The 25,690-nt window shown below is 45.6% G+C and overlaps 1 protein-coding gene across 2 annotated transcripts in view; it reads right to left on the bottom strand.

Annotated features, from left to right (window-relative positions):
- Positions 1-721: 721 nt before the first annotated feature.
- PSTPIP2 (proline-serine-threonine phosphatase interacting protein 2) overlaps positions 722-25,690 on the bottom strand; it is a 67,872-nt gene continuing 42,903 nt past the window's right edge. Inside the window, exons 5-15 of one of the 2 annotated variants that reach the window (XM_079995058.1) lie at positions 20,225-20,331; positions 16,662-16,724; positions 15,056-15,154; positions 14,615-14,660; positions 12,816-12,895; positions 9,457-9,555; positions 8,114-8,210; positions 6,737-6,815; positions 3,050-3,084; positions 1,807-1,869; positions 722-1,098 (exon numbers count right to left, since the gene is read on the bottom strand). In XM_079995058.1, coding sequence (XP_079851184.1) covers positions 1,817-1,869; positions 3,050-3,084; positions 6,737-6,815; positions 8,114-8,210; positions 9,457-9,555; positions 12,816-12,895; positions 14,615-14,660; positions 15,056-15,154; positions 16,662-16,724; positions 20,225-20,331 — 758 coding nt within the window. In that variant the 3' untranslated portion in view covers positions 722-1,098; positions 1,807-1,816. The remainder of the gene's footprint in view (positions 1,099-1,806; positions 1,870-3,049; positions 3,085-6,736; positions 6,816-8,113; positions 8,211-9,456; positions 9,556-12,815; positions 12,896-14,614; positions 14,661-15,055; positions 15,155-16,661; positions 16,725-20,224; positions 20,332-25,690) is intronic. The other variant, XM_079995059.1, reaches the window with a different exon arrangement.

Raw genomic sequence — 25,690 nt, 5'->3', positions numbered from 1 at the left:
GAGCCTCAAGGTGGTTAGATTGGTCTCAACTAGGGCCTTTTCAGTACTGGCCCCAACTTAGTGGAACGCTCTGTCACAAAAGACTAGGGCCCTGCAGGACTTGATATCTTTCCGCAGGGCCTGCAAGACAGAGCTGTTCCGCCTGGCCTTTGGTTTGGACTCAGTCTGACCCTTATGTTTCCCTCCCCTTATGGTCTTGATTTATCAGCTATTTTAAAAATAGACTGCATTTTAAATTGCATTTTAACCTGTATTTTATACTGGTTTTGTTTTCACCCTCTCTTTTTCCCCTATTGGGTTTTTACTGTGATTTTATTGGTGTTAGCTGCCCTGGGCCTGCCTCTGGCCAGGGAGGGCAGGGTATAAATAAAATTTATTATTATATTATTATTATTCTCAGAAAGCTTTGTTCTGCACCACCAGAGTACATGCAGCAGTGGAGAATATGAAGAACCCCAGACGTTAGTGCCGTTATCTGATTTTGACTTACAGCCATCGAAAGATGGAATCATTTAAATGATTGAATCGTTGAGAGTCCTTCAGTTCTGGACCTCACTAGACTCAGATTGATGCTTTAAAAAGAAAAGAAAAAATCAAAGCCATCTCCCTCTCTCCCATTCCACCTTGCAATCATATTAGCATCTCACTGTTCCTGAAAAAGAGTTCAGGACAACGTAATGGGATTATCTCACTTTACCCTCACAACAACCCTGTGAGGTAGGTCAGGAAGATAGTGAGCAATGTGTATTTTCACTATTAGATGAGGATCTGAATTCAGGAGTCACACACCCAAACCCAATGGCCGAGACAGGACGCCACATCAACTGCTGAGCACTTAAGGGTATCTCCAACTCCCTCAAATGAAAAGTCTTTCGGATTTGTTGTGAGAAAAGTCAGAGGGTTTTTTCCATTGCTGGCACACGTCCTCCATTGTGAATGAAATAATCTCCTCTGGAGATCTTGCTTTTAAACAGTCCAGCCGAAAACACAAGTCTTCAGGGATGGGAGAATGGAGAGCAAACCACAGCTTTTAATACGCTGTTATTTTCTCACTTGCTTTCCTCAAGGAGGGGCAGCTGGGCAGAACGGCTTCAAGATCTGGAGAAAAGAAGGATACAGAAAGTCAGCAGAGTGCATCTAAACCGAAGGAAACTTCTAAGGCAGTCAGGCTCCTGAGAGGGCAGAATGACAGAGTCCACATCCTGGAGGTTGCTGGGAATCAATTCTGTGCTGAATGAATTGACTTCTAATTCATTTTGGGACCAAGCTGGAGGGTTTCTTACAGGGGTCGGGAACCGCCGACCGAAGGGACAAATTTGGCCCTCCAGCCCTCCCCATTTGGCTCAATGAAACTGAGGGAAGAATATATTAAAGCTATAGAGGCAATATATAGGAAACAAAAAGCCAAACTTATTCTCAATAATGAAATAACAGAAAAATTTTGTATGGAGAAGGGGACAAGACAAGGTTGCCCCTTGTCACCACTACTATTTATTATGGTACTGGAATTATTGATGAATGCCATAAGAAATGATAATAAAATAAAAGGTATTTCATTAGGGGGAAAGGAATATAAGATCAAAGCATTTGCGGATGACCTGATTCTGATGGTTGAAAACCCCAAAGAAAGTATAATACAGATAATTGAAAGCGTTTTTATTTTGCAAACCGCTCTGTGACCCTTGGGTGGAGGGTGGTAAAGAAATTTAATAAAATATTAAAAATAAGCCATGAATGACGGGACGTAAACCCGGCCTGGCGCTGCTACATCCCACCGTCACCCACCCTTGGAATCAGCAAACTTACACTCTCTGGGCTAATGGTGATGTATTAAACTGTATCCATCCACCGTAGAGTATTCGGGATCTACTGTAAGAAGCAGATGAACAATAAATTAGCATTGCAAAAGATGGAAAGGGCACATGCGCGACAAGATGGCGCAACTGCCAGGAATCCCCAACTCGACTCGGGAATCCCACAAATGCAGTTCAGAGAGGGAAATCTCCTGACCTCTAGCAAAGGGATCTGTTTATTGAGCATGCATCTTGCTTTGCTTACGCCGGGGGTGCCCAAACTTTTTTTTAAAGAGGGCCAAATTTGATGAAGTCATTGAGCTTTTTGTTGTTGTGTTTTTTTACAATTTTACCCCAAGTTGTTGTTTTTTAGCGTTGAAGTTGCTGAGCTTTTTAAAAGATTTTACCCCAGGACGTATACTGCCACGGGGGCCAGATTAAACAAACCAGCGGGCCAGATATTAGGCCCCCGAAACAGACTTTGGACAAGCCCGGCTTACGCAGAGGTTAGGCCAGCGGTTCCCAAAATGGGACGATTATGTAGGTGGGGCACAAGCTAAGAGACAAGGGGGTAACCGGGTGCGGGAGGTGTCATTGAACATCAGTCTTTGTATCACTGGATCAAATTCATCACTTTTGTTGAATCCGTTAAACTAAATTGTTTTAGTTAAACTAATTGGATTTTGAATGAATGTGCAATTGTTTTGAACTTTGCAGCATTGTTCTCTTCCTTAGTGGGCTGGGCAAACCACTATTTTAAGCAGCGCTATTTATAGGGTTGGAATCAGAGATGAGTTTATGGAAGCAAGAAAGTGGTGGCTCCAAAAACTTTGGGAATCACTGGGTTCGGCTCCATCCGGTCATTACTGAGCATTTGTTGGGATTTGCTTGCAGGGTGGTTATACGAAAGAATAGCAATGGTCCTGAATTCATATTGACTCACATTTTTTCAGTGAATCTCCCTATCCATTTCTAAACCTTAAAAAAAGCGGGTTTGTTGCACGTGGGTGACAGATTAAAGTGTGCGAGCAAACCTAAATTTTCTGGTATGCACATCAATCTCTCCCAGAAAATGCTAATAGTCTGGAGGTGACTAGAGAATTTACAGCACCATCATACTACAGGAATTCCCAGAGTTTCAGGGCAGAGCAAGATGGTGGGGGTCTGCGTTGGCTGCCCCATCTCAAAATAAAAAGCAGCAGCAAAATTCTCAAAAAAAATGCAGCTGGTTTGAAAGAAATCTTCTGGTTGCTTACATGGCCCGCTGGAGGGGATAGGTAGCTTTGGCCTCCTGCAGAGAGAGATGAAAAATTCATTATTATTTTTCATTTGTTGAATTTCTATACTGCCCTTCATTTTAGGATCACAGAGAGGTTTGTGGTATAAAAATACATAACACAGTAACAAACCAAACAATAACACACACGCACGCATACACAGTTTTAAAAGGCCATAGATTATTTAATTAGCCAAAAGCCTGGGAGAAGAGGGAGGTTTTCGCCTGGCCCCTAAACTGAAGGACAAATGGCTTCTGATGGGTCTGGACTCTGGAGTAAATTTCTCAAGCAGAGCTGCAGGAGCAGCAGGTGCTCTGTTTCTTGGTTGCCATCTTGCCAAACAGGTGATATGGAAGAGGGAGGAGATGGCCTGGTTTCTGTTAACCCCAATGGAAGTTATCAACACTACCCCTCTTAGCCAGAAAATGGGTGGAAATGAACTTCCACGGGGCACTCTGTGAACATGATGAAGCGATCCACCTGTAAACAAATCCTTGCGTTGCCCGGAATCATTTTTGTCCAACTGGAAGTGCAGATTCTTAAACAGGGGTGTCAGGGAACTGCCATCGGAGCCAGAGGCGGAGGGAAGGATGCCGGAGAGGGTCCCAGTAGGGAGAGAGGCAGCCCATCCGCTGGGGAAGGAAATCAGCGTAGCACCAGTGGAGGAGGGGGGCAGATGGGGGAATCGGTGAGGAGGCTCCATGACTCCTCACCGGAGACCAGCGGGGAGAGCACGGGTCCTCTGCTGCCCACACCCTCCCTGCGCAGAAGACTTCCGCGCAGGGAGAGTAGGAGGAGACCAGGTGTGGCGCCAACTTACGCACGAGCAACCCCCTAGAACCATTACAAGGGGTGTTTGTTCTGTTCGTGAACCAACACACATGGGAGGAAGGGAGGAAGAATAGGAGAAGGGTGGATGGTTCTTTTCCTGTGTTTTTCGGCTCATGAATCCAAGGCCACTTTTCTGGGCAGCTGTCAAGTCACAACCAAACCTGCTCCGAGCATCTTAAAGGCACCCAAGACCATGCTATTGAAAGGTGCCCCTTAAGCATGTCAGTGTGTAAGACAAGAAACTCTCTTCTCCATGTCCCTAACCTGCAAGAAGTTCCACAGTAGTCTCTTATCCTCCGTGGAAGTTCATGGAAACTTATGAGGAGCTGAAGGAAAAACCTCCTATTACAGACAGAGGCTTTTCTTCTTCTTCTTGGCCTTTAGACAGTTTTCGGCTGAGTTGCTTTGAAAATACAGTGGTGCCTCGCAAGACAAAATTAATCCGTTCCGCGATTCTCTTCGTCTAGCGGTTTTTTCATCTTGCGAAGCAAGCCCATTGACGGCTTAGCGGATTAGCGCTATTAGCGGCTTAGCGGCTTTTATCGGCTTTTAGCGGCTTATCGGCTTATTGGATAAGCGGCTTAGCGGCTTAGAAAAAGGGGGGGAGGGAAAAAAAAAGTCGGAAAAACTCGCAAGACATTTCGTCTTGCGAAGCAAGCCCATAGGGAAATTCGTTTTGCGAAGCGCCTCCAGAACGGAAAACCCTTTCGTCTAGCGGGTTTTCCGTCTTGCGAGGCATTCGTCTTGCGGGGCACCACTGTACTGCAGAGCGGAGCAGGGAGAGGGACCAGCGACGAGGATTATTTCTTGACAACCTGAATGACGTCATCATGTTCCATCAAGTGGCTGAGCCCTACTTGCTGGGGGCTGGCGCCTAAATATATTCACTGAAGGTAGCAAGTGAGGCTCCCTGGAGAGAGCGTTCCACAGATGGGGAGCCACTGCAGAAAAGGCTTCGGGTGATGATTGCAGGGTTTGGGTTGGTTCAGAGGCAGTCCTTGAGGTATTGAGGTCCTGAGCTGTCTAAGTTTTTATAGGTCAAAACCAGCACTTTGAATTGGGCCCAGAAGCTAATTGGCAGCTAGGGCAGTCAAGCCACGATCGGTATAATATGCTCAAACCATCTTGCTCTGGTGAGCAACCTGGCCACTGAATTCTGCACCAGCTGAAGTTTCCGAACCATCTTCAGAAGGGCATTTTTGCTGGCCAGGTTTAAATCAAATCCATCAAACTGTTGGTTTCTATTTCCCTCACTGAGCAGCAACTGCAGTCACGGGACATTGTTTTGCATTCCACAGTCAGAGTTACTGTTGGGTTCCCACGGGAATGGGAGACTGGATGTGACGTTCACTGGTTTCCTGTTTTTCACTGTTCTCTCGGTGTTCTTTGTTTCCGAGAGGAGTTGCTTCTCTGCTCTCACAGATGCATGTTTGTATTCTCTCAGCATAGAAGTGTAAATAAAGTTGAGAATGTGGCACATACTGCTTATCCTTCTGCTGTGTGACGACGCTCTGCTTGGGCTCAAGATATGACGAGCCTGTATCAGCTTCAGCTTCAGGTGGGCCGAAGCTGGTCAAAATCTCACGCAAACCTCCTTTGGGGAAGGTTCTCAGGCATGGTGGAAGGAGAAAGAACTTGCCCATGTGAAGACCACCTGGTGGAAACCCTTACACATATGGTTCTCAGTTGTAAACTATATGCTGATCTCCGTCGGCAATTTCTAGATCAACTCTGTATCCCCAAATGGAAACCAGAGTCAGAGGTCATACATTTTCTATTACTGGGGAATGATCAGGAGCTCACCAAGTTAGTCGCTAAATATCTCTATTTGTTTTTTTGTGATCAAAATACACTGCGGACATCTGATCTCCCTGGAGACCATAAGATGTGATGATAGACTGCTCTGCCTCCTTTCTTTTAGCAAATGTTTTGTGCCACTGGGGAAGTGATAATTCTGTATCTTCAGAGGCAGCCCTACGTATAATGTGCTGCAGTAATCTAACCTAGGGGGTTATTAAAAAATTTAATAGAATTCAGCTTTTAGGGTTGTTGCTGTTGTTTCACTCATATGTCAAAAAGCCTTCTAAGTGCTTTACAACTACAGTGGTACCTCACAAGACGAATACCTCGAAAGACGAAAAACTTGCAAAATGAAAGAGTTTTTCGTTTCTTGAGTTGCTTCGCAAGATGAATTTCCCTATGGGCTTGCTTCGCAAGACGAAAACGTCTTGCAAGTTTGTTTCCTTTGTCTTGCAAGTTTGTTTCCTTTTTCTTAAAACCGTGCATTCACTTCGAGCAGCAACTCATAGCACGGGGCGTGGTAGCCTTTTTTGAGGTTTTTGAAGACTTTGGTGATTTTTGAAGCTTTTCCAAAGTCCGTGCTTCGCAAGACGAAAAAATCGCAAGACGAAAAAACTCGCGGAACGAATTAATTTCGTCTTGCGAGGCACCACTGTATAAAATTGATCCATAATCACACCTGCATGTTAACCCAGCAACAGACAGACAGTCTGCACTAGTGAAACCATGAAGTGCCTTTTCTATTTTTATTCTTGCCAGGAGGTGCAATGCCATTAATACCATCTTATATTTATACTACTGAAAGGGTTTGTTTAGTTTTTTTGCATGTTACTACATTAGCTATTAAGCTGCTGTTTTATTGCACGGTTATGAAACTGTTCTTAGGACAGTTGGTTTTGAGATGTGTTCCCGTTTTCTCGGCTGCGAGTCGCTCCTTTTGCGCAAAGGCAGCGCACCACCAAAATGATTGTGATTGGCGTCCCCTGATGCAACTTAATTGATTAGTTAACTTGCGATTCCCTCCTTTATCCTTACCTCCCAGGGGCGGGTGCTTGATTTCTCCCTGGCGCTGCATTCTTCTGAGTGTTGTAATAGTTTTCGTAGACCACTGGATCTGCAGAGAGCGGAAGGGAGAGCAGGCAGATTGCAAAGCGGTCATCGTTTTGTAAAACAGGCTGCAGAACCATCGCCAAAAGCTGCTTGCTTCTTGGCCAAATTTTGGACGGGAAAGCCACTACAATTGTTACAGCTGGGGAGTAGAACATACTGAGAGGAAGACCCAGGCAGAACCCTTCCCCCACCCTGAGTGCAACTTTTTTTGAAAAAAAATATTTTTATTGTTATCATTCACGTTAACATACCATACAGAAAAAGAAAACAAATATCCATCACCACAAAACAACAACGGGGGAAAAATTGATACATCAACTAGTAGTCTCTAAACCTTAAAAATGAAAATGTTCTTTTTCTATCAACCAGACTTCCCGTCTATTCCTTTCTTCAAATTCTCATTATTTGTTCACTGCCGTTACATAACAAGTTTTTTTATAATTTAATAATCTTTAATCCATTCTTAGACTTTACATCATTCTTGAAACTACTGCTGAAATTATTTGAATGCTGCAAATGACCTTAAACTACAATGATTATTTTTCAAATAGATTTTAAAGACTTTCCATTTTGAAATAAATGCCTGTTTTGGTTTGCTTTTTGTTTCTTCCCCTGACATACTATCTAGTTCCGCATATTCCGCCAGTTTTTGAATCCATTCTAATCTTGACGGAACTTTGTCACTCTTCCAATTTGCCGCAATGAGAACTCTTGCTGTGACTGTGGCATATAAAAAGATGACTCTTACCTTTTTGGGAATATCCGAATCTGTGATTCCCAAAAGGAAAGCTTCTGGTTTTCTCTTAAAGGATATTTTAAGCATTTTTTCAAATTCTATACGGATGTCCTCCCAAAAGACCTTAATTTCTTTACACTGCCACCACATGTGGAATAAAGTACCTGGCTTTTCTTTACACCTCCAACAATTACTTGAGATGCTTTTGTACATATTAGAAAATTTCCAGGGAGTTAGATATCACCGATGTTGCATTTTAAGTAAATTCTCTCTCAAAGCGTAACAAACCGTAAATTTCCAGTTTATTTTCCACAGGTTTTCCCACTGCTTCATGGTTATTGTATACCCGAAGTATTGCGACCACTTTACCACAGCCGCTGTGACCTCCTCCTCCTTGACTTCCCAGTCAAGGAAGAGTCGTACTCCTGCGTGCAACTTTTTGACCCACACATAGTGACATTCCCCCTCTCTCTCTTTACAGGAAAAACGGATACCAAAAACGGACATGGTTCACCCACTGCTGTGATGTTCTCTGCGCTTCCAGAATCTGAGATGGGTCCACTTACTTGGTGGGACGGTGCCTGTTTTGCGGGCATTCACAAAAAACTCGATGTCCTTCTCGATGCTGCACTGCTCAAGGCTCTTGCGTATCTCCTCGTAGTTCTGCAAGGTGCAAAACAGAAGAAATCATCCCTGGTCCTGAATGGGGTAACGGTGCCCCTGAAGGACCAGGTGCGCAGCCTGGGACTCATTTTGGATTCACAGCTGTCCATGGAGGTGCAGGTCAATTCTGTGTCCAGGGCAGCTGTTTATCAGCTCCATCTGGTATGCAGGCTGAGACCCTACCTGCCAACAGACTGTCTCGCCAGAGTGGTGCATGCTCTGGTTATCTCCCGCTTGGACTACTGCAATGCGCTCTACGTGGGGCTACCTTTGAAGGTGACCTGGAAACTGCAATTAATCCAGAATGTAGCAGCTAGACTGGTGACTGGGAGTAGCCGCCGGGACCACATAACACCAGTCCTGAGAGATCTGCATTAGCTCGCAGTACGTTTCTGAGCCCAATTCAAAGTGTTGGTGCTGACCTTTAAAGCCCTAAATGGCCTTGGTCCTGTATACCTAAAGGTGCATTTCCACCCCCATCGTTCAGCCCGGACACCGAGGTCCAGCTCCGAGGGCCTTCTGGCGGTTCCCTCACTGCGAGAAGTGAGGTTACAGGGAACCAGACAGAGGGCCTTCTCAGTAGTGGCACCTGCCCTGTGGAACGCCCTCCCCATCAGATGTCAAGGAAACAAACAACTATCTGACTTTTAGAAGACATTTGAAGACAGCCCTGTTTAGGGAAGTTTTTAATGTTTGATGTTTTATCTTGCCTGGCCAGATGGGCATGGTATAAGTAATAAATAATAATAATAATAATAATAATAATAATAATAATCCCGGTGGCTCCAAAGAAATATTCTGACAAGGGGTCGGGAAGAAAGAGGGCACACCACCTCATCTTCGAAAGTGGCTTGTCTTCTGTTACGTCACAAGAGGTCAAATTATCTTTCTGAGAGGGAACAAAATCATCGGGGGCAAATTCAGGTTCCCTCAGTCCCTGCCAGTCCATTGGGTTCTACTTCCCACCAACGCCTCTGTCTCCATCCATTAAAAAAAACCAAACTTATTGGCACTGAACAGTGAGGGTCACAGCAAACAGGAAGCAGGAGATGTACGTTTGTGATCTCCAGAGTTAAGTGGAAATGAAACCAAGGATAGGGATGGGGAACCCATGGTCCCCCAGATGTTGAAGGACTCCAGGCCCCATCGACCCTGACCATTGTTCATGCTGGCCGGGGCTGATGGGAGCAGTTCTTGGTCTCCAGCCCTGTCCTGGAGAATGCAGACAATGCGGTCCTCTACTTACCTCGTCGTTCTTGACACATTCCTGAGAGAGCTGGTTGACGTGGAGCCACAGAGCATTCCGGAAATAGTTTATCCTTTCGGTCTCTTGGCTCTCGAAGAACTGCAGGGGGAGAGAGGCGGAGGACAAGGCTGAATGTAGAGGCAAAATATCAGTATCTAATTCTTTTGGAAAGAAGCTTGCTTTGGTCTTTTCCCCTTCGTTGGGAGTAATTATAACCTTAAGCACAAATAATAATTAGGAAACTAAACCCCCACCAAAGAAACCCCACCTTTAAAAAACATCAGCAAATGAAGCAATCAGCATCGGACTTGAGAAACGGCAGCAAGTTGTCAATCTAACTTTTCAAAAGCATAGAATCATAGAATCATAGAGTTGGAAGAGACCACAAGGGCCATCGAGTCCAACTGACGCAACCAATAAAATTGTGTTCTCAGAGATAGCCATAAGAAGGCAATGAAGTACCAATTCCAGATTCTGAACAGGCTCCACCCACACCGCCTGTTTGTTTATTATTTGTCAAAATAACTAAAACTCTTTGAAAAATGCACTCTGACATAAGCAACACACTCCCTTTGGACCTGTCATTGTTTTTAGGAATGTTTTTCCTCAACACCCACACACAGCCATTGTTAGGATTATCTTTTAACCATATCATTACAGATATAACGTTCTTCCTTACATTTCTGTCCCGCAAGTGCCCGTACTGACTCTAGCTACAAAAGCTAAGACTATTGGACTGGGGTGTTGTTTTGGGCTTTTGATGTCATTTTTAAAAATATTTATTTTAGATCTTAACGATTTATGTGGAAATTGTTCAGTTTGGCTGTGCATTTTGTGATGATCTATTTACTACTTTTGTTACGTTGCAATCAGGGTCTTGCGAAAGAACAATGTTAAACAACAATTTATGACCTCCTTCTAGCAGTCCACAATAGAAAGTGTCCTTTCATATTGTATTACAGTGTGGTACATTGGCTTGACAGCCACAGACAGAAAGTCTCTACAGAGGGTGGTGAATACAGCACATGATATCATGGGTTGTCCCCTGAGTCCGCTAGATGACGTCGCAAGGGATCGATGCCGTAGGAAAGCGAGAAAAATTCTCAGGGACGATTCACACCCTGGCCAGCACCTCTTTAATCTTCCACCCTCGGGCAGGAGATATAGAAGTATAATCAGTCGTACCAACAGGCTAAGAAACAGTTTCTATCCATGGGCTGTTGTTAGGCTGCTGAACGGAAAATAATATTGTGCAACTGAATTTTGGAGTCAGTGTGTTGTGCGACAAGCACACAGAGTGCAATGAGATTGAGTGTTTGTGTGGGGCGGGAGGGAGGCTTGGTTAATTTCATTGTACACAGGTTGTACACTAACAATACAGGTTGTACACTGACGTTTCCGAGCACAATTCAAAGTGTTGGTGCTGACCTTTAAAGCCCTAAACGGCCTCGGTCCAGTATATCTGAAGGAGCGTCTCCACCCCCATCATTCTACCCAGACACTGAGGTCCAGCTCCGAGGGCCTTCTGGCAGTTCACTCACTATGAGAAGTGAGGTTACAGGGAACCAGGCAGAGGGCCTTCTTGGGAGTGGCACCCCACCTGTGGAATGCCCTCCCTCCAGATGTCAAAGAGAAAAATAACTACCAAACTTTTAGAAGACATCTGAAGGCAGCCCTGTTTAGGGAAGCTTTTAATGTGTAATAGATTATTGTATTTTAGTGTTCTGTTGGAAGCCGCCCAGGGTGGCTGGGGAAACCCAGCCAGATGGGTGGGGTATAAATAAATTATTATTATTATTATTATTATTATTATTATTAGGTCTTCTTCCATGATGTAAGCTGCCTTGTGCATGGTTTGAACTGTAGAAAGACACATACAAATAAAAAAAAAAAGTTACATAACCTTGGTCTCCCGGATCTTAGTCAAGCACAGTAAGTCCTACGCTCTATAAAACCGCTGCCGGGTTTTCAATCTGATTAGAACTGGCAAAGCGAGCCATCAATTTATACTCTTGAAATCCAGTTCTTTTTCATATGCTCAGGCTGACTGAAAAGCCAGAACAGAGTCTGAACATGAGCAACTGAGAGCTCTGGTCAGGCATTCTAAATAAAAGTACTTAACACTCCCCCACAAAAAAAATCATCCTGTGACAGTCTACCTCAGCCTGGCACCCTCCAGATGTTATTGAACTACAACTCCCATCAGCCCAAGCCAGTGTTGCATGCACCTAAATACCTTGAAAACATTCTTGAACACATTTTGTTCTAAATCCCACCTGCATCTCTGAAGCATAGCTGTCAACTTTTCCCTTTTCTTGTGAGGAATCCTATTCAGAATAAGGGAATTTCCCTTAAAAAAAGGGAAACGACAGCTACACATACTTTAAATGCAATAATCTTAACACTATTTCGGGTTCCCCAAGAAAGAATGCAGATATTCGAGATGCTTTCGAGAACTTGAGGACATCTAAAAAGCAATGCCTGCCCAGCAAATGTTTTTCTTGCAACACTCTGACTTTATTTGTGGGCTGCCCCCTTTTCCGCGGGGCAGGGTGGGTCTCCTCCCTGCAGCTTTTCAAAGAAACCTCACCCGCTTGAGGAAGTGACTGGCAATCCTCTGTTTTGTTACACGTACGCACACCCAAAGGACAATCCGAAACACAAAACGTTCAAAGACGAGGGATGAAGTTTCCTCTACACACTTATTTCTGTGTTTTGGCTAGCTAATCTGGATATGGAACAACTGATTGGTTCAAAATTGGGAAAGGAGTATGACAAGGCTGTATATTGTCTCCCAGCTTATCTAACTTATATGCAGAATTCATCATGCGAAAGGCTGGGCTGGATGAATCCCAGGCCGGAATTAAGATTCCCGGAAGAAATATCAACAACCTCAGATATGCAGATGACACAACCTTTTTTTAAAAAAAAAATAATAATAATAATCTTTATTAGTTTTTCAATTAGATACTCAACATACACATATTGTATTACATTTTACCTTTATACTTGCTCTTCAGAGCTGACTTCCCTCCTTCCTTCTTCTGGTTTTTTATGTCACATATAATTTTATCGCATTATTTTCTTCCATTTTGAATATTGTTATTCATTTTCCATATTTTGTCCATAGTGTATCCATAAACAAATAAATCCTCGGGTTTATACAATTCTTGTTGTCTGTCTGTATTCATTTACAACTACTGTTAGTTATATTAGTTTCCTTATACATATTATTTTCATTACCCATCACTTTTCTTAATCTTTCCCTTTATGAGGTTTATTTCCAATTCTACTGATTTCACGATTTCATCTTATCTTTCCTATAAGAGGCAGCCAAACTTTGTTATATTCGTATTTACCTCACACGCCTTGACATGCTCATTCTTCCATTCTTCCCTGATCTTCTCCAGGGCACCAACGTTCGTCTGATACACCCTGTCTGCAGTTGGAGAAATAAAAAAAGAGAAATCTGGTCACATCAAGAGAAGAGGGGGCAAACAGATAATTGTAGAATTGGAAAGGGATCTCAAGGGTCAAGTTCCACTGGCAGTGCAAGAATCACAGCTATAGAAGCTTTGACGGTTGGCCATCCAACCTTGGTTTAAAGACCTCCAAAGAAGGAGAGTCCACCATCTTCCATGGGACTTCATTCTACCACTGAACGGCTCTTTCCGTCAGAAAGTTACGATACGATAATCTTTGTTGTCATTCTTCCACACAGAACAATGAAATTGAAAAATCTACATAAGACATTCAAAACCCAACAAGCCTGCTATCCCAGCTATCCCAACCTGGTTAGCCCCCTAAAAACTCTGATACCCCATTTTTAAATACAATATACTCCCATACAGACTCCTTAAAGGTAAAGGGACCCCTGACCATTAGGTCCAGTCGTGGCTGACTCTGGGGTTGCGGCGCTCATCTCGTTTTATTGGCCAAGGGAGCTGGCATACAGCTTCCAGGTCATGTGGCCAGCATGACTAAGCCGCTTCTGGCGAACCAGAGCAGCGCACGGAAACGCCGTTTACCTTTCCGCCGGAGCGGTACCTATTTATCTACTTGCACTTTGAGGTGCTTTCGAATTGCTAGGTTGGCAGGAGCAGGGACCGAACAACGGGAGCTCACCCCGTCGCGGGGATTCAAACCGCCGACCTTCTGATCGGCAAGCCCTAGGCTCTGTGGTTTAACCCACAGCGCCACTCGCGTCCCTTACAGACTCCTTACAATGCGTTTAAAACCAAAATCGCATTTGGGTAGAAACTGTTTCTCAGGCGGCTAGTCCTAGTCTTTATAACTCTGTACCTTCTTCCAGAAGGCAGAAGCTGAAAGAGATCATTTATAGGGTGTGCACTATCCTGCACTATCTCTGCAGCTTTCTTATGGCACCTGGAAGCATAGATTGATCCAAGGTGGGAAGAGTGCACCCAATTATTCTCTCCACAGTCTTTACAACCCTGGACAGCATTGTTTTTCTCCTGACCATGCAGCTCCCAAACCACACACACAGACCATAATACACTCTCCACAGTACAATGGTAAAATGCCATCAACAGGTCCTTTGAGAGATTGTTTTTCCGGAGGATTCTCAGAAAACATAACCTCTGCTGTGCTCTCTTCATCAGGTCTTTGCTGTTTTCTCCCCAGCTTAGGTCATCTCTCAACTCCATTCCCAGAAATCGAAACACCGAGACCTGTTCCATGCACTTCCCCTCAATAAGAAGTGGCTGAATATTCAATTTACATTTCCTAAAGTCCACAGTAATCTCTATTGCTTTCTTTAAGTTAAGCAGTAAGTTGTTTTTCCTGCACCACTCCCCCAACTGCTCAACTTCCTTCCCCTCTCCAGCCATAATTAAACCAACCACCATTGTATCATCTGCAAACTTAATGATCTTATTACTGGGGTATTTGGGGGCACAGTCAGCTGTGTAGAGCGTTCTTCCTGATGTTCAGTCGGAATCTCCTTTCTTGTAACCTGAATCCAGCAGAAAAGGAGTGAGCTCCTTCCACCATGTTGTTAACCCTTCAGATATTTAAAGGAGATCACAGAATTGTAGAGTTGGAAGGGGCCGCTGCAGATAAAACTGCTGCTAAAGGCAGCAGAGCAGAGGTCCGTGCAAAAGTTGGCAACCCAACTTTTCTGGGGACGTGAACTCACCCGAATCTTCCAGGGCTGTCTTTGTTTGAGCCAACTTCACGAAGAGCTGGAAGGGAATAAAAAGGAAGGAGGTCAGCCGTCATTCGGCCAGCCAGGAGAGCAGCTCTGTGAGGAAAAGTTGGGCAGATGGGTCTCCAACCGCCATCTTGGTTAAGGGAAGGGGGCCTGACCTCAGCCTTCCCTAGAACTTCCATTTTGTTTAGAAGGTACCTTCTACCACATGTGGTGGACCTGCAAATAGGTACATAAAGGCTTTCTGGGAAATGATATATAATGAGTTAAAGAAAATGTTGAAAAATACATTTGTTAAGAAACCAAAAGCTCTCCACCACTGAGCTATGGTCCTCCCTCTTTCATCTCCCTATTTTTGGCCTCGTTTAGGGTCATACTTCAGCCCGACCCAGCTCCCTCTCCCCACAACCCCCCTTGCACCTTCCTAACCTTTTCCTGCTGCTTTTGCGTGACCAGGTTGGCGCTCCGGTGGACGGCCTGCTCCGCCTCGTCCTTGTCCCGGCACCTTTGCTCATACAGCCTCTTGGCCTGAGGGGAAACCAGGATGCAACAGGTTGCAAAGGATGTACATCAAAGGGTTACGACAGAGACCATAACAACTTGGGACCAGGCTACCTATGAGATTGGCCTTGTGTGTTCAGACCCAGAAACCTCCGCCTTAAATAAATTCACACTTGACTCAAATTTTAGGTTTGGTTTTTGGCAGAATTTAGGCAACAACTTTATTGATTACAGAAAGTGACTGGTTGCATAGGCTCTGGTTCGACTAGCTCACTAGCGCTGACCAAGGACACCAGCATAGGTCAGTCAAGGGTGAACACCTGGATAAGCAGAAAGCTGGGCACGGGAACAGGCCATCTCTGCCACCCAAATGTCCCTCTGGACTCAGGCATGAGCACAACCCCCTCTCAGGTGTTGACCAAACCATCGAGTCCCTGGATTCCTTTAACGGAATACATTTCACATAGGGATGGCGAGAGCATTCTCCCATCCCTATCACCTGAACCAGAGCCTATCCACAACCTTACAAGTTGTGACGATTTGCTACGCGGCAGGCAAAACCCAAACGGCAACAGCCAATCAGCCAAGTGGGGGAAATTCCTGCCATGCCCCTGTCCCAACGTGCCCCTGTCCCAACGGCAGATGACACATGACGGCATAGCAAGGTCAAGCGCAAAGCCCTAAAAGTAGGGAGAGGTGGGTGGGTGTTCCGAATGCATGTGCCAAAAGAGGAAGCTCTGGGTCACGTAAAGTAAAGGTAAAGGGACCCCTGACCATTAGGTCCAGTCGTGACTGAATCTGGGGTTGCGGTGCTCATCTCGCTTTATTGGCCAAGGGAGCTGGCATACATGCTGGTCATGTGGCCAGCATGACTAAGCCGCTTCTGGAGAACCAGAGCAGCGCACGGAAACGCCATTTACCTTCCCGCTGGAGTGGTACCTATTTATCTAATTGAACTTTGACGTGCTTTCGAACTGCTAGGTTGGCAGGATCAGGGACCGAGCAACGGGAGCTCACCCCGTCACGGGGATTTGAACTGCTGACCTTCTGATCGGCAAGCCCTAGGCTCAGTGGTTTAACCCACAGCGCCACCCGCATCCGTGCATGGGTATAAATAGGTCCCTCAGACCATTTAGACTGCGTCCCATTGGCCAGATTGCACCTAGCTTCGAGGGACGTACCAATCAGGTATTGTGGTTGACCAATGTACCCATCCACAACACAGGGTGTTGGTTGTCCAGGTCCTCCCGATTCGTCCCATAAATGCTCTCTGGATTGCTTCAACTTGTGGCAGCCACAGGTGTCACATATAATACCTGCTCTGCTTTTGTAAGAAACTGATCTTTGGAACTCCCTGCCTCTTGATGACCAGCCAGGGACTGTTTTATTCTCTCTGCAAATTGTGTTGAGGCTTTCTACACTCAGGCTCGTCTCGCCGAATGAAGCTGAACCTGCTTCACCACACGACTGCCAGAGAGGGTGATCTGCAAGGGCATGTGGTATCTTAAGAACCAGGGGAGAAGAATTAACTCACGTCCAGGGTTTTCTTGTACTGCAGGTTCCGGTTTTTGTGAATCGCGTCCATTATGAGTTCGATCTGCGGAAAGAGTACCAGGGTTAGTGGAGCCTTTTGCTCCTCAGCAGAACAGGGAAGGAAAGAGAAATCCGTTTCCCCTTTCTAAATATAGAAGGCCACACGCGTTTTACAAGGAGAGGAATTACCGCGAACGTCTTCCGCTTCATCTTGCAAAACTGAATTGTCATGTCTTTGCTACAGGCCTCCGATTTGGACACCTAACAGAGAATCTGAATTCCACTGAATTTTTGTTTGTTAAAGGGTTGTATTTCCTGATAACCGAAGCAGAGCACCAGTAAAAGACATTAAATCATGCCGAAAGCACAGCAGCTTCACTTTGCTTCCTCATGTTCTACTTGAAATTCTTTCATTCCCTTTGCAGACCCATAGCAGCTAGAAATTTGGTTTAATTTAACGAAAGTTGAGTTTCCTTGTTGATTCAGGTCAGAGGAGACAGGGTTTTCAGCCAGGCTTTTGGGCTTGATCTTGAGGAGTTTCATGACACTACTATGGTTCTTATTTTTTATTGGTTCCAAAGTTTAATATTTTATTGCTAAGTCGCTTTGAGTTCACTGTTCCTTTAAAAAAGCAACTGATACGTGCAATAAAATAATGGATTCATAGCTGGATCCTGCCCTACGCTTTTCAACAGGGAGGGTATAATTATGGAAGCTCTTAGTTTGAAAAGGAAATTCAAAACCAAAAGCTTTTTCTCCAGAGCTTTGAAATGCAGAAACGTAAGATATCGCCCTCAAACAAGGAAGCTGTGCTGTGTTACCTGGTCTGAGCCCTATGCAGTTAAGGTGCAAGCTGGATTTTGTTCCACTAGTGGAGGAGAGGGGGAAGCAGTTGTGAAAGGAATGAGGAAATTAAAATGGGCAGACAAGAAACTCTGCCATGTCAAATAGCGGTAGAGAAGTTCAGGTGCTGAATGGAGGTTGTTGTCTTCTTGGAACCAGAGTTCATCACATTTTAGGGCTCCCAAACACAATGGGAACTGGAATTGCCACCTGCGGGGTGGTGTGGAAAGCACAAGTGTGTGTGTTTGCGTGCTCAGTCCCCGGAGTGGCAGCCTATTTATTATTTCTACCGAAAGATGGTGGAGATTACCTGTACCTGAACATCACAATCTGTGTGTCTGAGCTCAGCAATCCCTGTGCTGCATGTGGCTCTGTGTTTAGTTGCAATATAAAGTCTTGCATGAATTCCCCAAAACCATTATTTTGCTTTTATCAAAGTTCATACACAATTTCATTCTGGACAGATAGTCAGTACAGGAATTTAACAACTGCTTTAAACCAATTCTTGTCCGGGAAAGCAAAATCATATCATCTACGTATAGGACGATGGGAATGCTAAATGCATTGAGTTTTGGGCTGTGGGCGTCCACCTGTTTTAGTGAAGATGCGAGGTCGTTAAGAAAAAGGTTAAAAAGAGAGGGAATAAAGATGGAATCAATGTCAGCGAATCATCCTGTGTCTGTGGGGAGTCTGTTACAGCCTTCCAAAATTTCTTATGACCTCTCGTTAGGATGGCTGAAAGTAACGTATCCCAACATGCCTGATTATATCTTATCCGGCTGAGCTGGATAGTTTCCCTGAGTTGTCGGGATCTGGAGAAGTAAATATCAGGCATACACACACACACACACACACACACACACACACCTTGGGTTAAGTACTTAATTCGTTCCAGAGGTCCGTTCTTAACCTGAAACTGTTCTTAACCTGAATACATTGGCACCTTGGTTCTCAAACTTAATCCATTCTGGAAGTCTGTTCCAAAACCAAGGCGTGCTTTCCCATAGAAAGTAATGCAAAACGGATTAATCAGTTCCAGACTTTTAAGAACAACCCCTAAAACAGCAATTTAAGATGAATTTTACTATCTAATGAGACCACTGAACCATAAAATGAAAGCAATAATCAATGTACAGTGGACGCTCGGGTTGTGAACATGATCTGTGCGGGATGCACATTCGCAACCAGCATTTGCAACCCACAGCGGCACATCTGCGCACGTGCGGGTTGCGATTTGGCGCTTCTGCGCATGCGCGACCGCCGAAACCCAGAAGTAACCCATTCCAGTACTTCTGAGTTTCGGCAGTCTGTAACCCAAAAAAACACAACCTGAAACATCTGTAACCCGAGGTATGACTGTACAGTGGCACCTCGGGTTAAGTACTTAATTTGTTCTGGAGGTCTGTTCTTAACCTGAAGCTGTTCTTAACCTGAAGCACCACTTTAGCTAATGGGACCTCCTGCTGCCGCCATGCCGCCAGAGCATGATTTCTGTTCTCATCCTGAAGCAAAGTTCTTAACCCGAGGTAATATTTCTGGGTTAGTGGAGTCTGTAACCTGAAGTGTATGTAACCTGAAGCGTATGTAACCCGAGGTACCACTGTACTGTACTATAAAATAAATAAGACAGTATTGTAGATGATAAAAATAATCATCCACACAGTCACAAAAACAAATTAACCAAAAACGCCTCAAAAACAAAAACGCAAAATAAATAGCAAAAACAAAAGTGCCAAACTTAACCCGTTCCAGAAGTCTGTTTGACTTCTGAAATGTTCAAAAACCAAGGGGCAGCTTCCGATTGGTGCAGGCGCCCCGGAAACAATAGCTGACAGCCGTATTGGACATTTGGCTTCCGAAAAACATTCAAAAACCGTAACACTTACTTCTGGGTTTTCAGCATTTGGGAACCAAGGTGTTTGAGAACCAAGACACCACTGTAAACTCTTATTTATAATAATAGTAATAGTAAGAGTAATAATAATAATAATAATAATAATAATAATTTATTTGTACCCTGCCCATCTGGCTGGGTTTCCCCAGCCACTCTGGGTGGCTTCCAACAAAGATTAAAATTACATTAAACTGTCAAACATTAAAAACTTCCCTGAACAGGGCTGCCTTCAGATTTCTTCTAAATGTCAGGTAGTTGTTTATCTCTTTGACATCTGATGGGAGGGTGTTCCACAGGGAAGGCGCCACTACCGAGAAGGCCCTCTGCCTGGTTCCCTGTAGCTTTGCTTCTTCACAATAAGGGAACCGCCACAAGGCCCTCGGAGCTGGACCTCAGCGTCTGGGCAGAACAATGGGGGTGGAGATGCTCCGAGGCCGAGGCCGTTTATTTACCTTTCCAACTGCTGTCCTGTGTTTTCTTTGGTCGGGAACGGACAACGATTTTGGACCTTTGTTCCAGGTTAACAGTATCACACCTCTCTTGCCCATGAGGCAGGGTGAAGCGCCCGCCTCAGGTGGTGGGAGCATAAGAGGTGGCGCTCTGCCCAACCCACCGTTGCCACCAGAATAGCGACAAGAGGGAGGCATTCCAGCGTGTGCCATCGTCGCTCATCTTTCCTGTCCCGAGCGGAGAAGCCAAGTGACACCATTTTGCAGAATGCCCTATCTCTGGGAAGGAGAAGTGGGACAGGCCTCAGGCGGCAAAATGGGACCGGCCGCCCCCATCTGCCTCCAAGGACCTTCTCCAACCCCTCTCGTGCTCCTGACCTTTTTGCGATGGAGCTTTTGCTTCTCCCGGAAGTCCTCCATCTTCCTAGCCTCTTCGCGCAACGTTTGGGCCAACTGGATGTGGCTCTGCCCGACGCCGTCCACCTCTGAAAGCAAGGATATGATAAGAAAGAGATAAAAGTGTAATATGAAAACTTCAGTAAGTTAAAAGTGATGTTGTGCAATTTTTCTATTACTATTTATATACAGTGGTGCCCCGCAAGATGAACGCCTCGCAAGACGGAAAACCCGCTAGACGAAAGGGTTTTCCGTTTTGGAGGCGCTTCGCAAAACGAATTTCCCTATGGGCTTGCTTTGCAAGACGAAAATGTCTTGCGAGTTCCTGCGGGTTTTTTTTCCTTTTCCCCCCCTTTTCCTAAGCCCTAAGCCACTTATCAGCTGATCCGCTGATAAGCCGCTTATCAGCTGATCCGCTAAAAGCCGCTAATAGCGCTAATCCGCTAAGCTGTCAATGGGCTTGCTTCGCAAGACGAAAAAACCGCTATACGAAGAGCCTCACGGAACGGATTAATTTCGTCTTGCGAGGCACCACTGTATTGTTAAAATTGGTTAATTGTAATGAATTGATGTAGAAACTACTGTGGTTTTTTTCCTTTGCTATTGTTGAATTCTAAATAAAGTATTCTTTGTTAAAAATATATGAAAGCAAGGAACGGTATAACAAAAGAATCACTGGGAGGAAATGTAAATGGCAGGCTTTGTTCCTCCTCGCCACCCAAATGTGGAAAGAATGTCACTTTTACTGCTGCTTTGCAGAAGGGAAACCAAGGCTGAAGCACAGCAACATTCCCAAGGTCATCTGACGTGGAGTTTCCGACTAAAACGCTGTGATTTATTTTTTTATATACAGTGAATGTTGCAGTTTTCGTTACTTTATTTTTTGCTTAATTCTGCTATAGCGGCAATAATAATGTTGGGGAAATGTCTCAGAACAACTAGCAAAACAGGATGCCATGTGAATGTTCCAGCAGAAATCCACCACTAACACACAACTGTTCCGTCAATCACATGTTGCAGAATACAGCCCCTAAGGAAACACCAGTCTGCAGGGACAGGGTTTAGAAGCGTTTAGTAGAGATGTTCCCATCCAGCTAAGGTGCTCCCCACCAAATTAATATGGGGCTGAACAGGGAAAACAAGTGCCCTAGGGAGACAGTGGAATTACCAAAGCTGGTACCATGGGTTCAAGTTCACAAATTTTGTTGAATTAAACTTAATGTTTCTAATTGGAATTTGGAATGAAGATGAAATTAATGGCTACTGTTTGGATTGCTCTCATGTTATTATCATCCTTCATGGGCCGTGCAAACCGCTATTCTGAATAATGATTTTTAGGGGTGGCACTGTGGGTTAAACCACAGAGCCTAGGACATGCGGATCAGAAGGTCGGCGGTTCAAATCCCCATGATGGGGTGAGCTCCCGTTGCTCGGTCCCTGCTCCTGCCAACCTAGCAGTTCAAAAGTGTCAAAGTGCAAGTAGATAAATAGGTACCGCTCCAGCGGGAAGGTAAAGGGCATTTCCGTGCGCTGCTCTGGCTCGCCAGAAGCGGCTTAGTCATGCTGGCCACATGACCTGGAAGCTGTATGCCTGCTCCCTCAGCCAATAAAGCGAGATGAGCGCCGCAACCGCAGAGTCGGTCATGACTGGACCTAATGGTCAGGGGTCCCTTTACCTTTACTTTACTAGGGATGAGTTTATGGAACTCAGGGAGCAGTGCCCAAAAAAAGTTTGAGAATCGCTGAGCAACGGCGTGAAAAGTGCAGAATTTCAAATGGATAAATGAACAAATCCTTAGCCGCTCGCCTCTTCTGTCCTATTGTACAGTCTTCACTATTTTTAAAAGGCTATGGTGGACTGCTGAAAGGGGTTCAATAAAATTCTATTCTAATCCGTTCAGATGCCTGAAATGAGGGCGAAGGAGCCCTTGATTCCCACGAGGCCTTTCTCACACTTCCCCAGTCACAGTTGTTCCTCCCTGTGAGGAACAAAGCCGACTTTGGGAATTCCAAGGTCAGTCCAGCCAACGCCAAAAAATTGCCACTAAACTGGCAACGTGGGAAACTCCCCTGCCTGGAGGTTGTCTATTAAGCTGGCGGCCTTCCAAGTCTGAGAATTTCCAGAAAAAAACACCAACCCGCTTTTTATGTTGCAGGCAAGCAGGGTTCCTAGAAACCCCGTGGACTTTTGTAGAACCGCTGCCCGGGTCTCACAAATGCATTTTGAAATGCAGACATTCCTGGCATTGCACTGCCCTCTGATACGATCCAAGGATCCTCAACACATGCCAGTTTTTCTGCGCCCGTGTCTCTCGCTGCCTGTCAAGGACGGTGTTAGTGTTTATTTCTGCTCCACGTACCCAGAGTGGAAAGACAGGAGCGCTTCCAACTAAAAGGCCTGAGAGAGTCATCAAGGAAACAAAGGCAAGGAGCTCGTGGCAGAATCAGAGGCTGGGCAGATTATGCTATGAGACGCCTTAGCCTCTCTTAAAGGAATAAAAAGCAAACAAAGGATGCTATCTTACACTGAGTCAGAGGATCTCAGGAAAGGGCAGAGCACATCCTTTGTGTGGGCGACTTTGCCCATTCAGCTCTGAAGCTGGCATCTCTAGACCCCTATCTGACACCCTGAACTATTCAACCCCGGCACAAAAATGGAAGCAAGAAGAATTACCGACGAAAGAAGAATGGCAAATGAAATTAATGGACTATGCAGAATTAGATAAATTAATGGACTATGCAGAATTAGATAAATTAACAGGAAGGATTCGAAACCTGTGGGATCAGAGATTCTTAGAGGATTGGAGAAAATATTTGAACAATTTGAAAAGCAATTGTAATAAAGAGATTACGCTAGTAGGACTGCAAGAAGTTCTGTAAGGAGGACTTTGTGAAATATTGCAAGGAAGATTTTGAAAAGAATGGTTAGTTAAGGATAAAGTAATAGAGAAATTAAGAAATGCAGAATCAGTGATAAAGAACGGAAAATCTTCAGAGGTTGTTGACGGAAGTCTAAAATATTGTATAAGATAAGAAGTTCCGTATGTTAAATGGTTGTTGGAATTGATATGTTAAAAAAAATTAATAAAAACATATATATATAAAAAGAACTACCGTATTTTTCGCCCCATAGGACGCACTTTTCCCCCTCCAAAAATGAAGGGGAAAAGTGTGTGCGTCCTATGGGGTGAATGCAGGCTTTCGCTGAAGCCTGGAGAACGAGAGGCATCGGTGCGCACCAACCCCTCTCGCTCTCCAGGCTTCAGGAAGCTATCCGCAAGCCTTGCAAGCCTGGAGGAAGTTGCCGTGGGCTCACAAGGCTTGCGGGCAGCAGCCTGCAGCCCCGGCGAGTGTCCACAAGCCTTGCGTGCCCGGTGGGAGGTCCTGCCGGGCGCGCGAGGCTTGGGGCGGCAGCCTGCCGCCCGAAGCACAGGGAGCCCTCCGGAGGGTGCCCCGTGCTTCGGGCAGGTGTGTGCAAGGCTTGGGGCGGCAGCCGCGGCTGGGGGGGAATAAAATTTTTTTATTCATTTCTCCCCCCAAAAAATGCAAGCTCCGGGGACAGCTGGGAGGCGCAGCGCGTCTTCCCGCTGTCCCCGGACCTGGTCTGAAGGCGGGCGGCGGATAGAAGAGCCCTTCTCCCCGCTGCCGGCCCCACAAGCGCCTGGGGGGGAAATAAAATTTTTTTCCTTTATTTCCCCCCAAAAAAACTTGGTGCGTCCTATGAGCCGGTGCGTCCTATGGGGCGAAAAATACGGTATTTGGCCCCAGAGATTCACATGCAGTGCAATTAACATCTCCTGTTTAGCAACCATGTTCAAAATTGTGCCAGCCTAGTTTGGGGACACCTTCATGACATCTGCAAGCTCTGAACACCCATCCTGACCTGCTCCTCAATTTGGGGGCAATTCAGTCAGATGGACAGGATATTATTATTATTATTATTATTATTATTATTATTATTATACCATTCCCTTCCTAGCCTGCTAAGACGGCTGCAATATGAGTGGGCTACAATGACAGCCAGCATGGTGTAGTTCATGGGTAGGCAAACTAAGGCCTAGGGGCCGGATCTGGGCCTTAGTTTGCCTACCCATGCACCCATGCCCAATCGCCTTCTAAATCCGGCCCGCAGACGGTCCGGGAATCAGTGTGTTTTTACATGAGTAGAATGTGTCCTTTTATTTAAAATGCATCTCTGGGTTATTTGTGGGGCATAGGAATTTGTTCATTCCCCCCCCCCCAAAAAATATAGTCCGGCCCCCCACAAGGTCTGAGGGACAGTGGACCAGCCCCCTGCTGAAAAAGGTTGCTGACCCTTGGTGTAGTGCTCTAGGGTGTTGCTCTAGGACCTGAAAGACCTGGGTTCAAATCCCTACTCAGCCACTAAGCTCGTCAGGTGCATAGCTGTCAACCGTCCCTTATTTGTTGGGAAAGTCCCTTATCCCAGCGCCGTGTCCCGCTGCTGTCCCTTATTGATGATGTCCCTTAAATTTCCCAAGTTTCAAAGGAAGCAGCTCCTCTCCCTCCCTCCCTGCCGGCCAGGGAGGAGGGAGGCTCCAAATGTGTTGCTTGGCTGCGTTGCTCACCCAATAAGGAGTCTAAGAACGACTGGGGGGTGGAGCTTGCATGCCTTGTGCCCATCAAATCGGCCGCGTTGCCTGGGAACTCGCCTTTGCTCAGCGCTTCCCAGCGGAGAGGTGACGGTGGTTTTCCTTGCTGCATCCCCTTTGCCGGGTTGCTGTGCTGTGGGAACCACCGCTTGAGGGTTCGTTTGGCTGCTGGCTGGGCTTTCTGCCTTTGGCTCAGAGGGGCTCAGAAGTTGAACATACCTGTGCCCCAAAAAACCCCTTATTTTGGCTGCTGATCCCTTATTTTTGAGGCTGTTGGTCCCTTATTTTCAAATCTGTAAGTTGACAGCTATGACTAGGACCTGAGAGACCTGGGTTCAAATCCCTACTGAGCCACTAAGCTCGTTGGGTGACCTTACACCTGACACTCATTCTCAGCCAGACCTACCTCACAGGGTTGTTGTTGTGAGGATAAAATAGGGAGGGGGAGAACTGTGCGTGCCGCATTGAGTGCCTCAGAGGAAAGGTGGAATATAAATGGAATAAGGAGGTAAAGAAAAAGTAAGGTAGAGGGTTTCTCTTCCCAATAAGCACTGCTTTCTGAAGGTTTTGGCAGTTTCCAGCCGTGAAAAGAGCTGCCCGCATTCTTAGAGTAAATACCGTATTTTTCGCCCTATAGGGCGCACCTAGTTTTCAGGGGGGGAATCAAGGGGGAAAATATGATTGTGTGCGGCTCCTGCGGGCTTTTCGACCCAGCTTGTGGGGCTGGCGGTGGGGGGAAGCGCTGCTTTCCCCCACCGCCAGCCTCAAAGAGCAGACTCTCCTGGCTTCAGCGAAAGCAACGCAAAGCCTCCGGAGCACAGGCTTCGGAGACTTCCCG

Source organism: Podarcis cretensis (assembly GCF_951804945.1).
Source record: "Podarcis cretensis genome assembly, chromosome: 11".
Lineage (NCBI taxonomy): Eukaryota > Metazoa > Chordata > Lepidosauria > Squamata > Lacertidae > Podarcis > Podarcis cretensis.
Note: the sequence above shows the minus strand (reverse complement) of the source record. Positions and strands in the feature narration are given on the sequence as shown.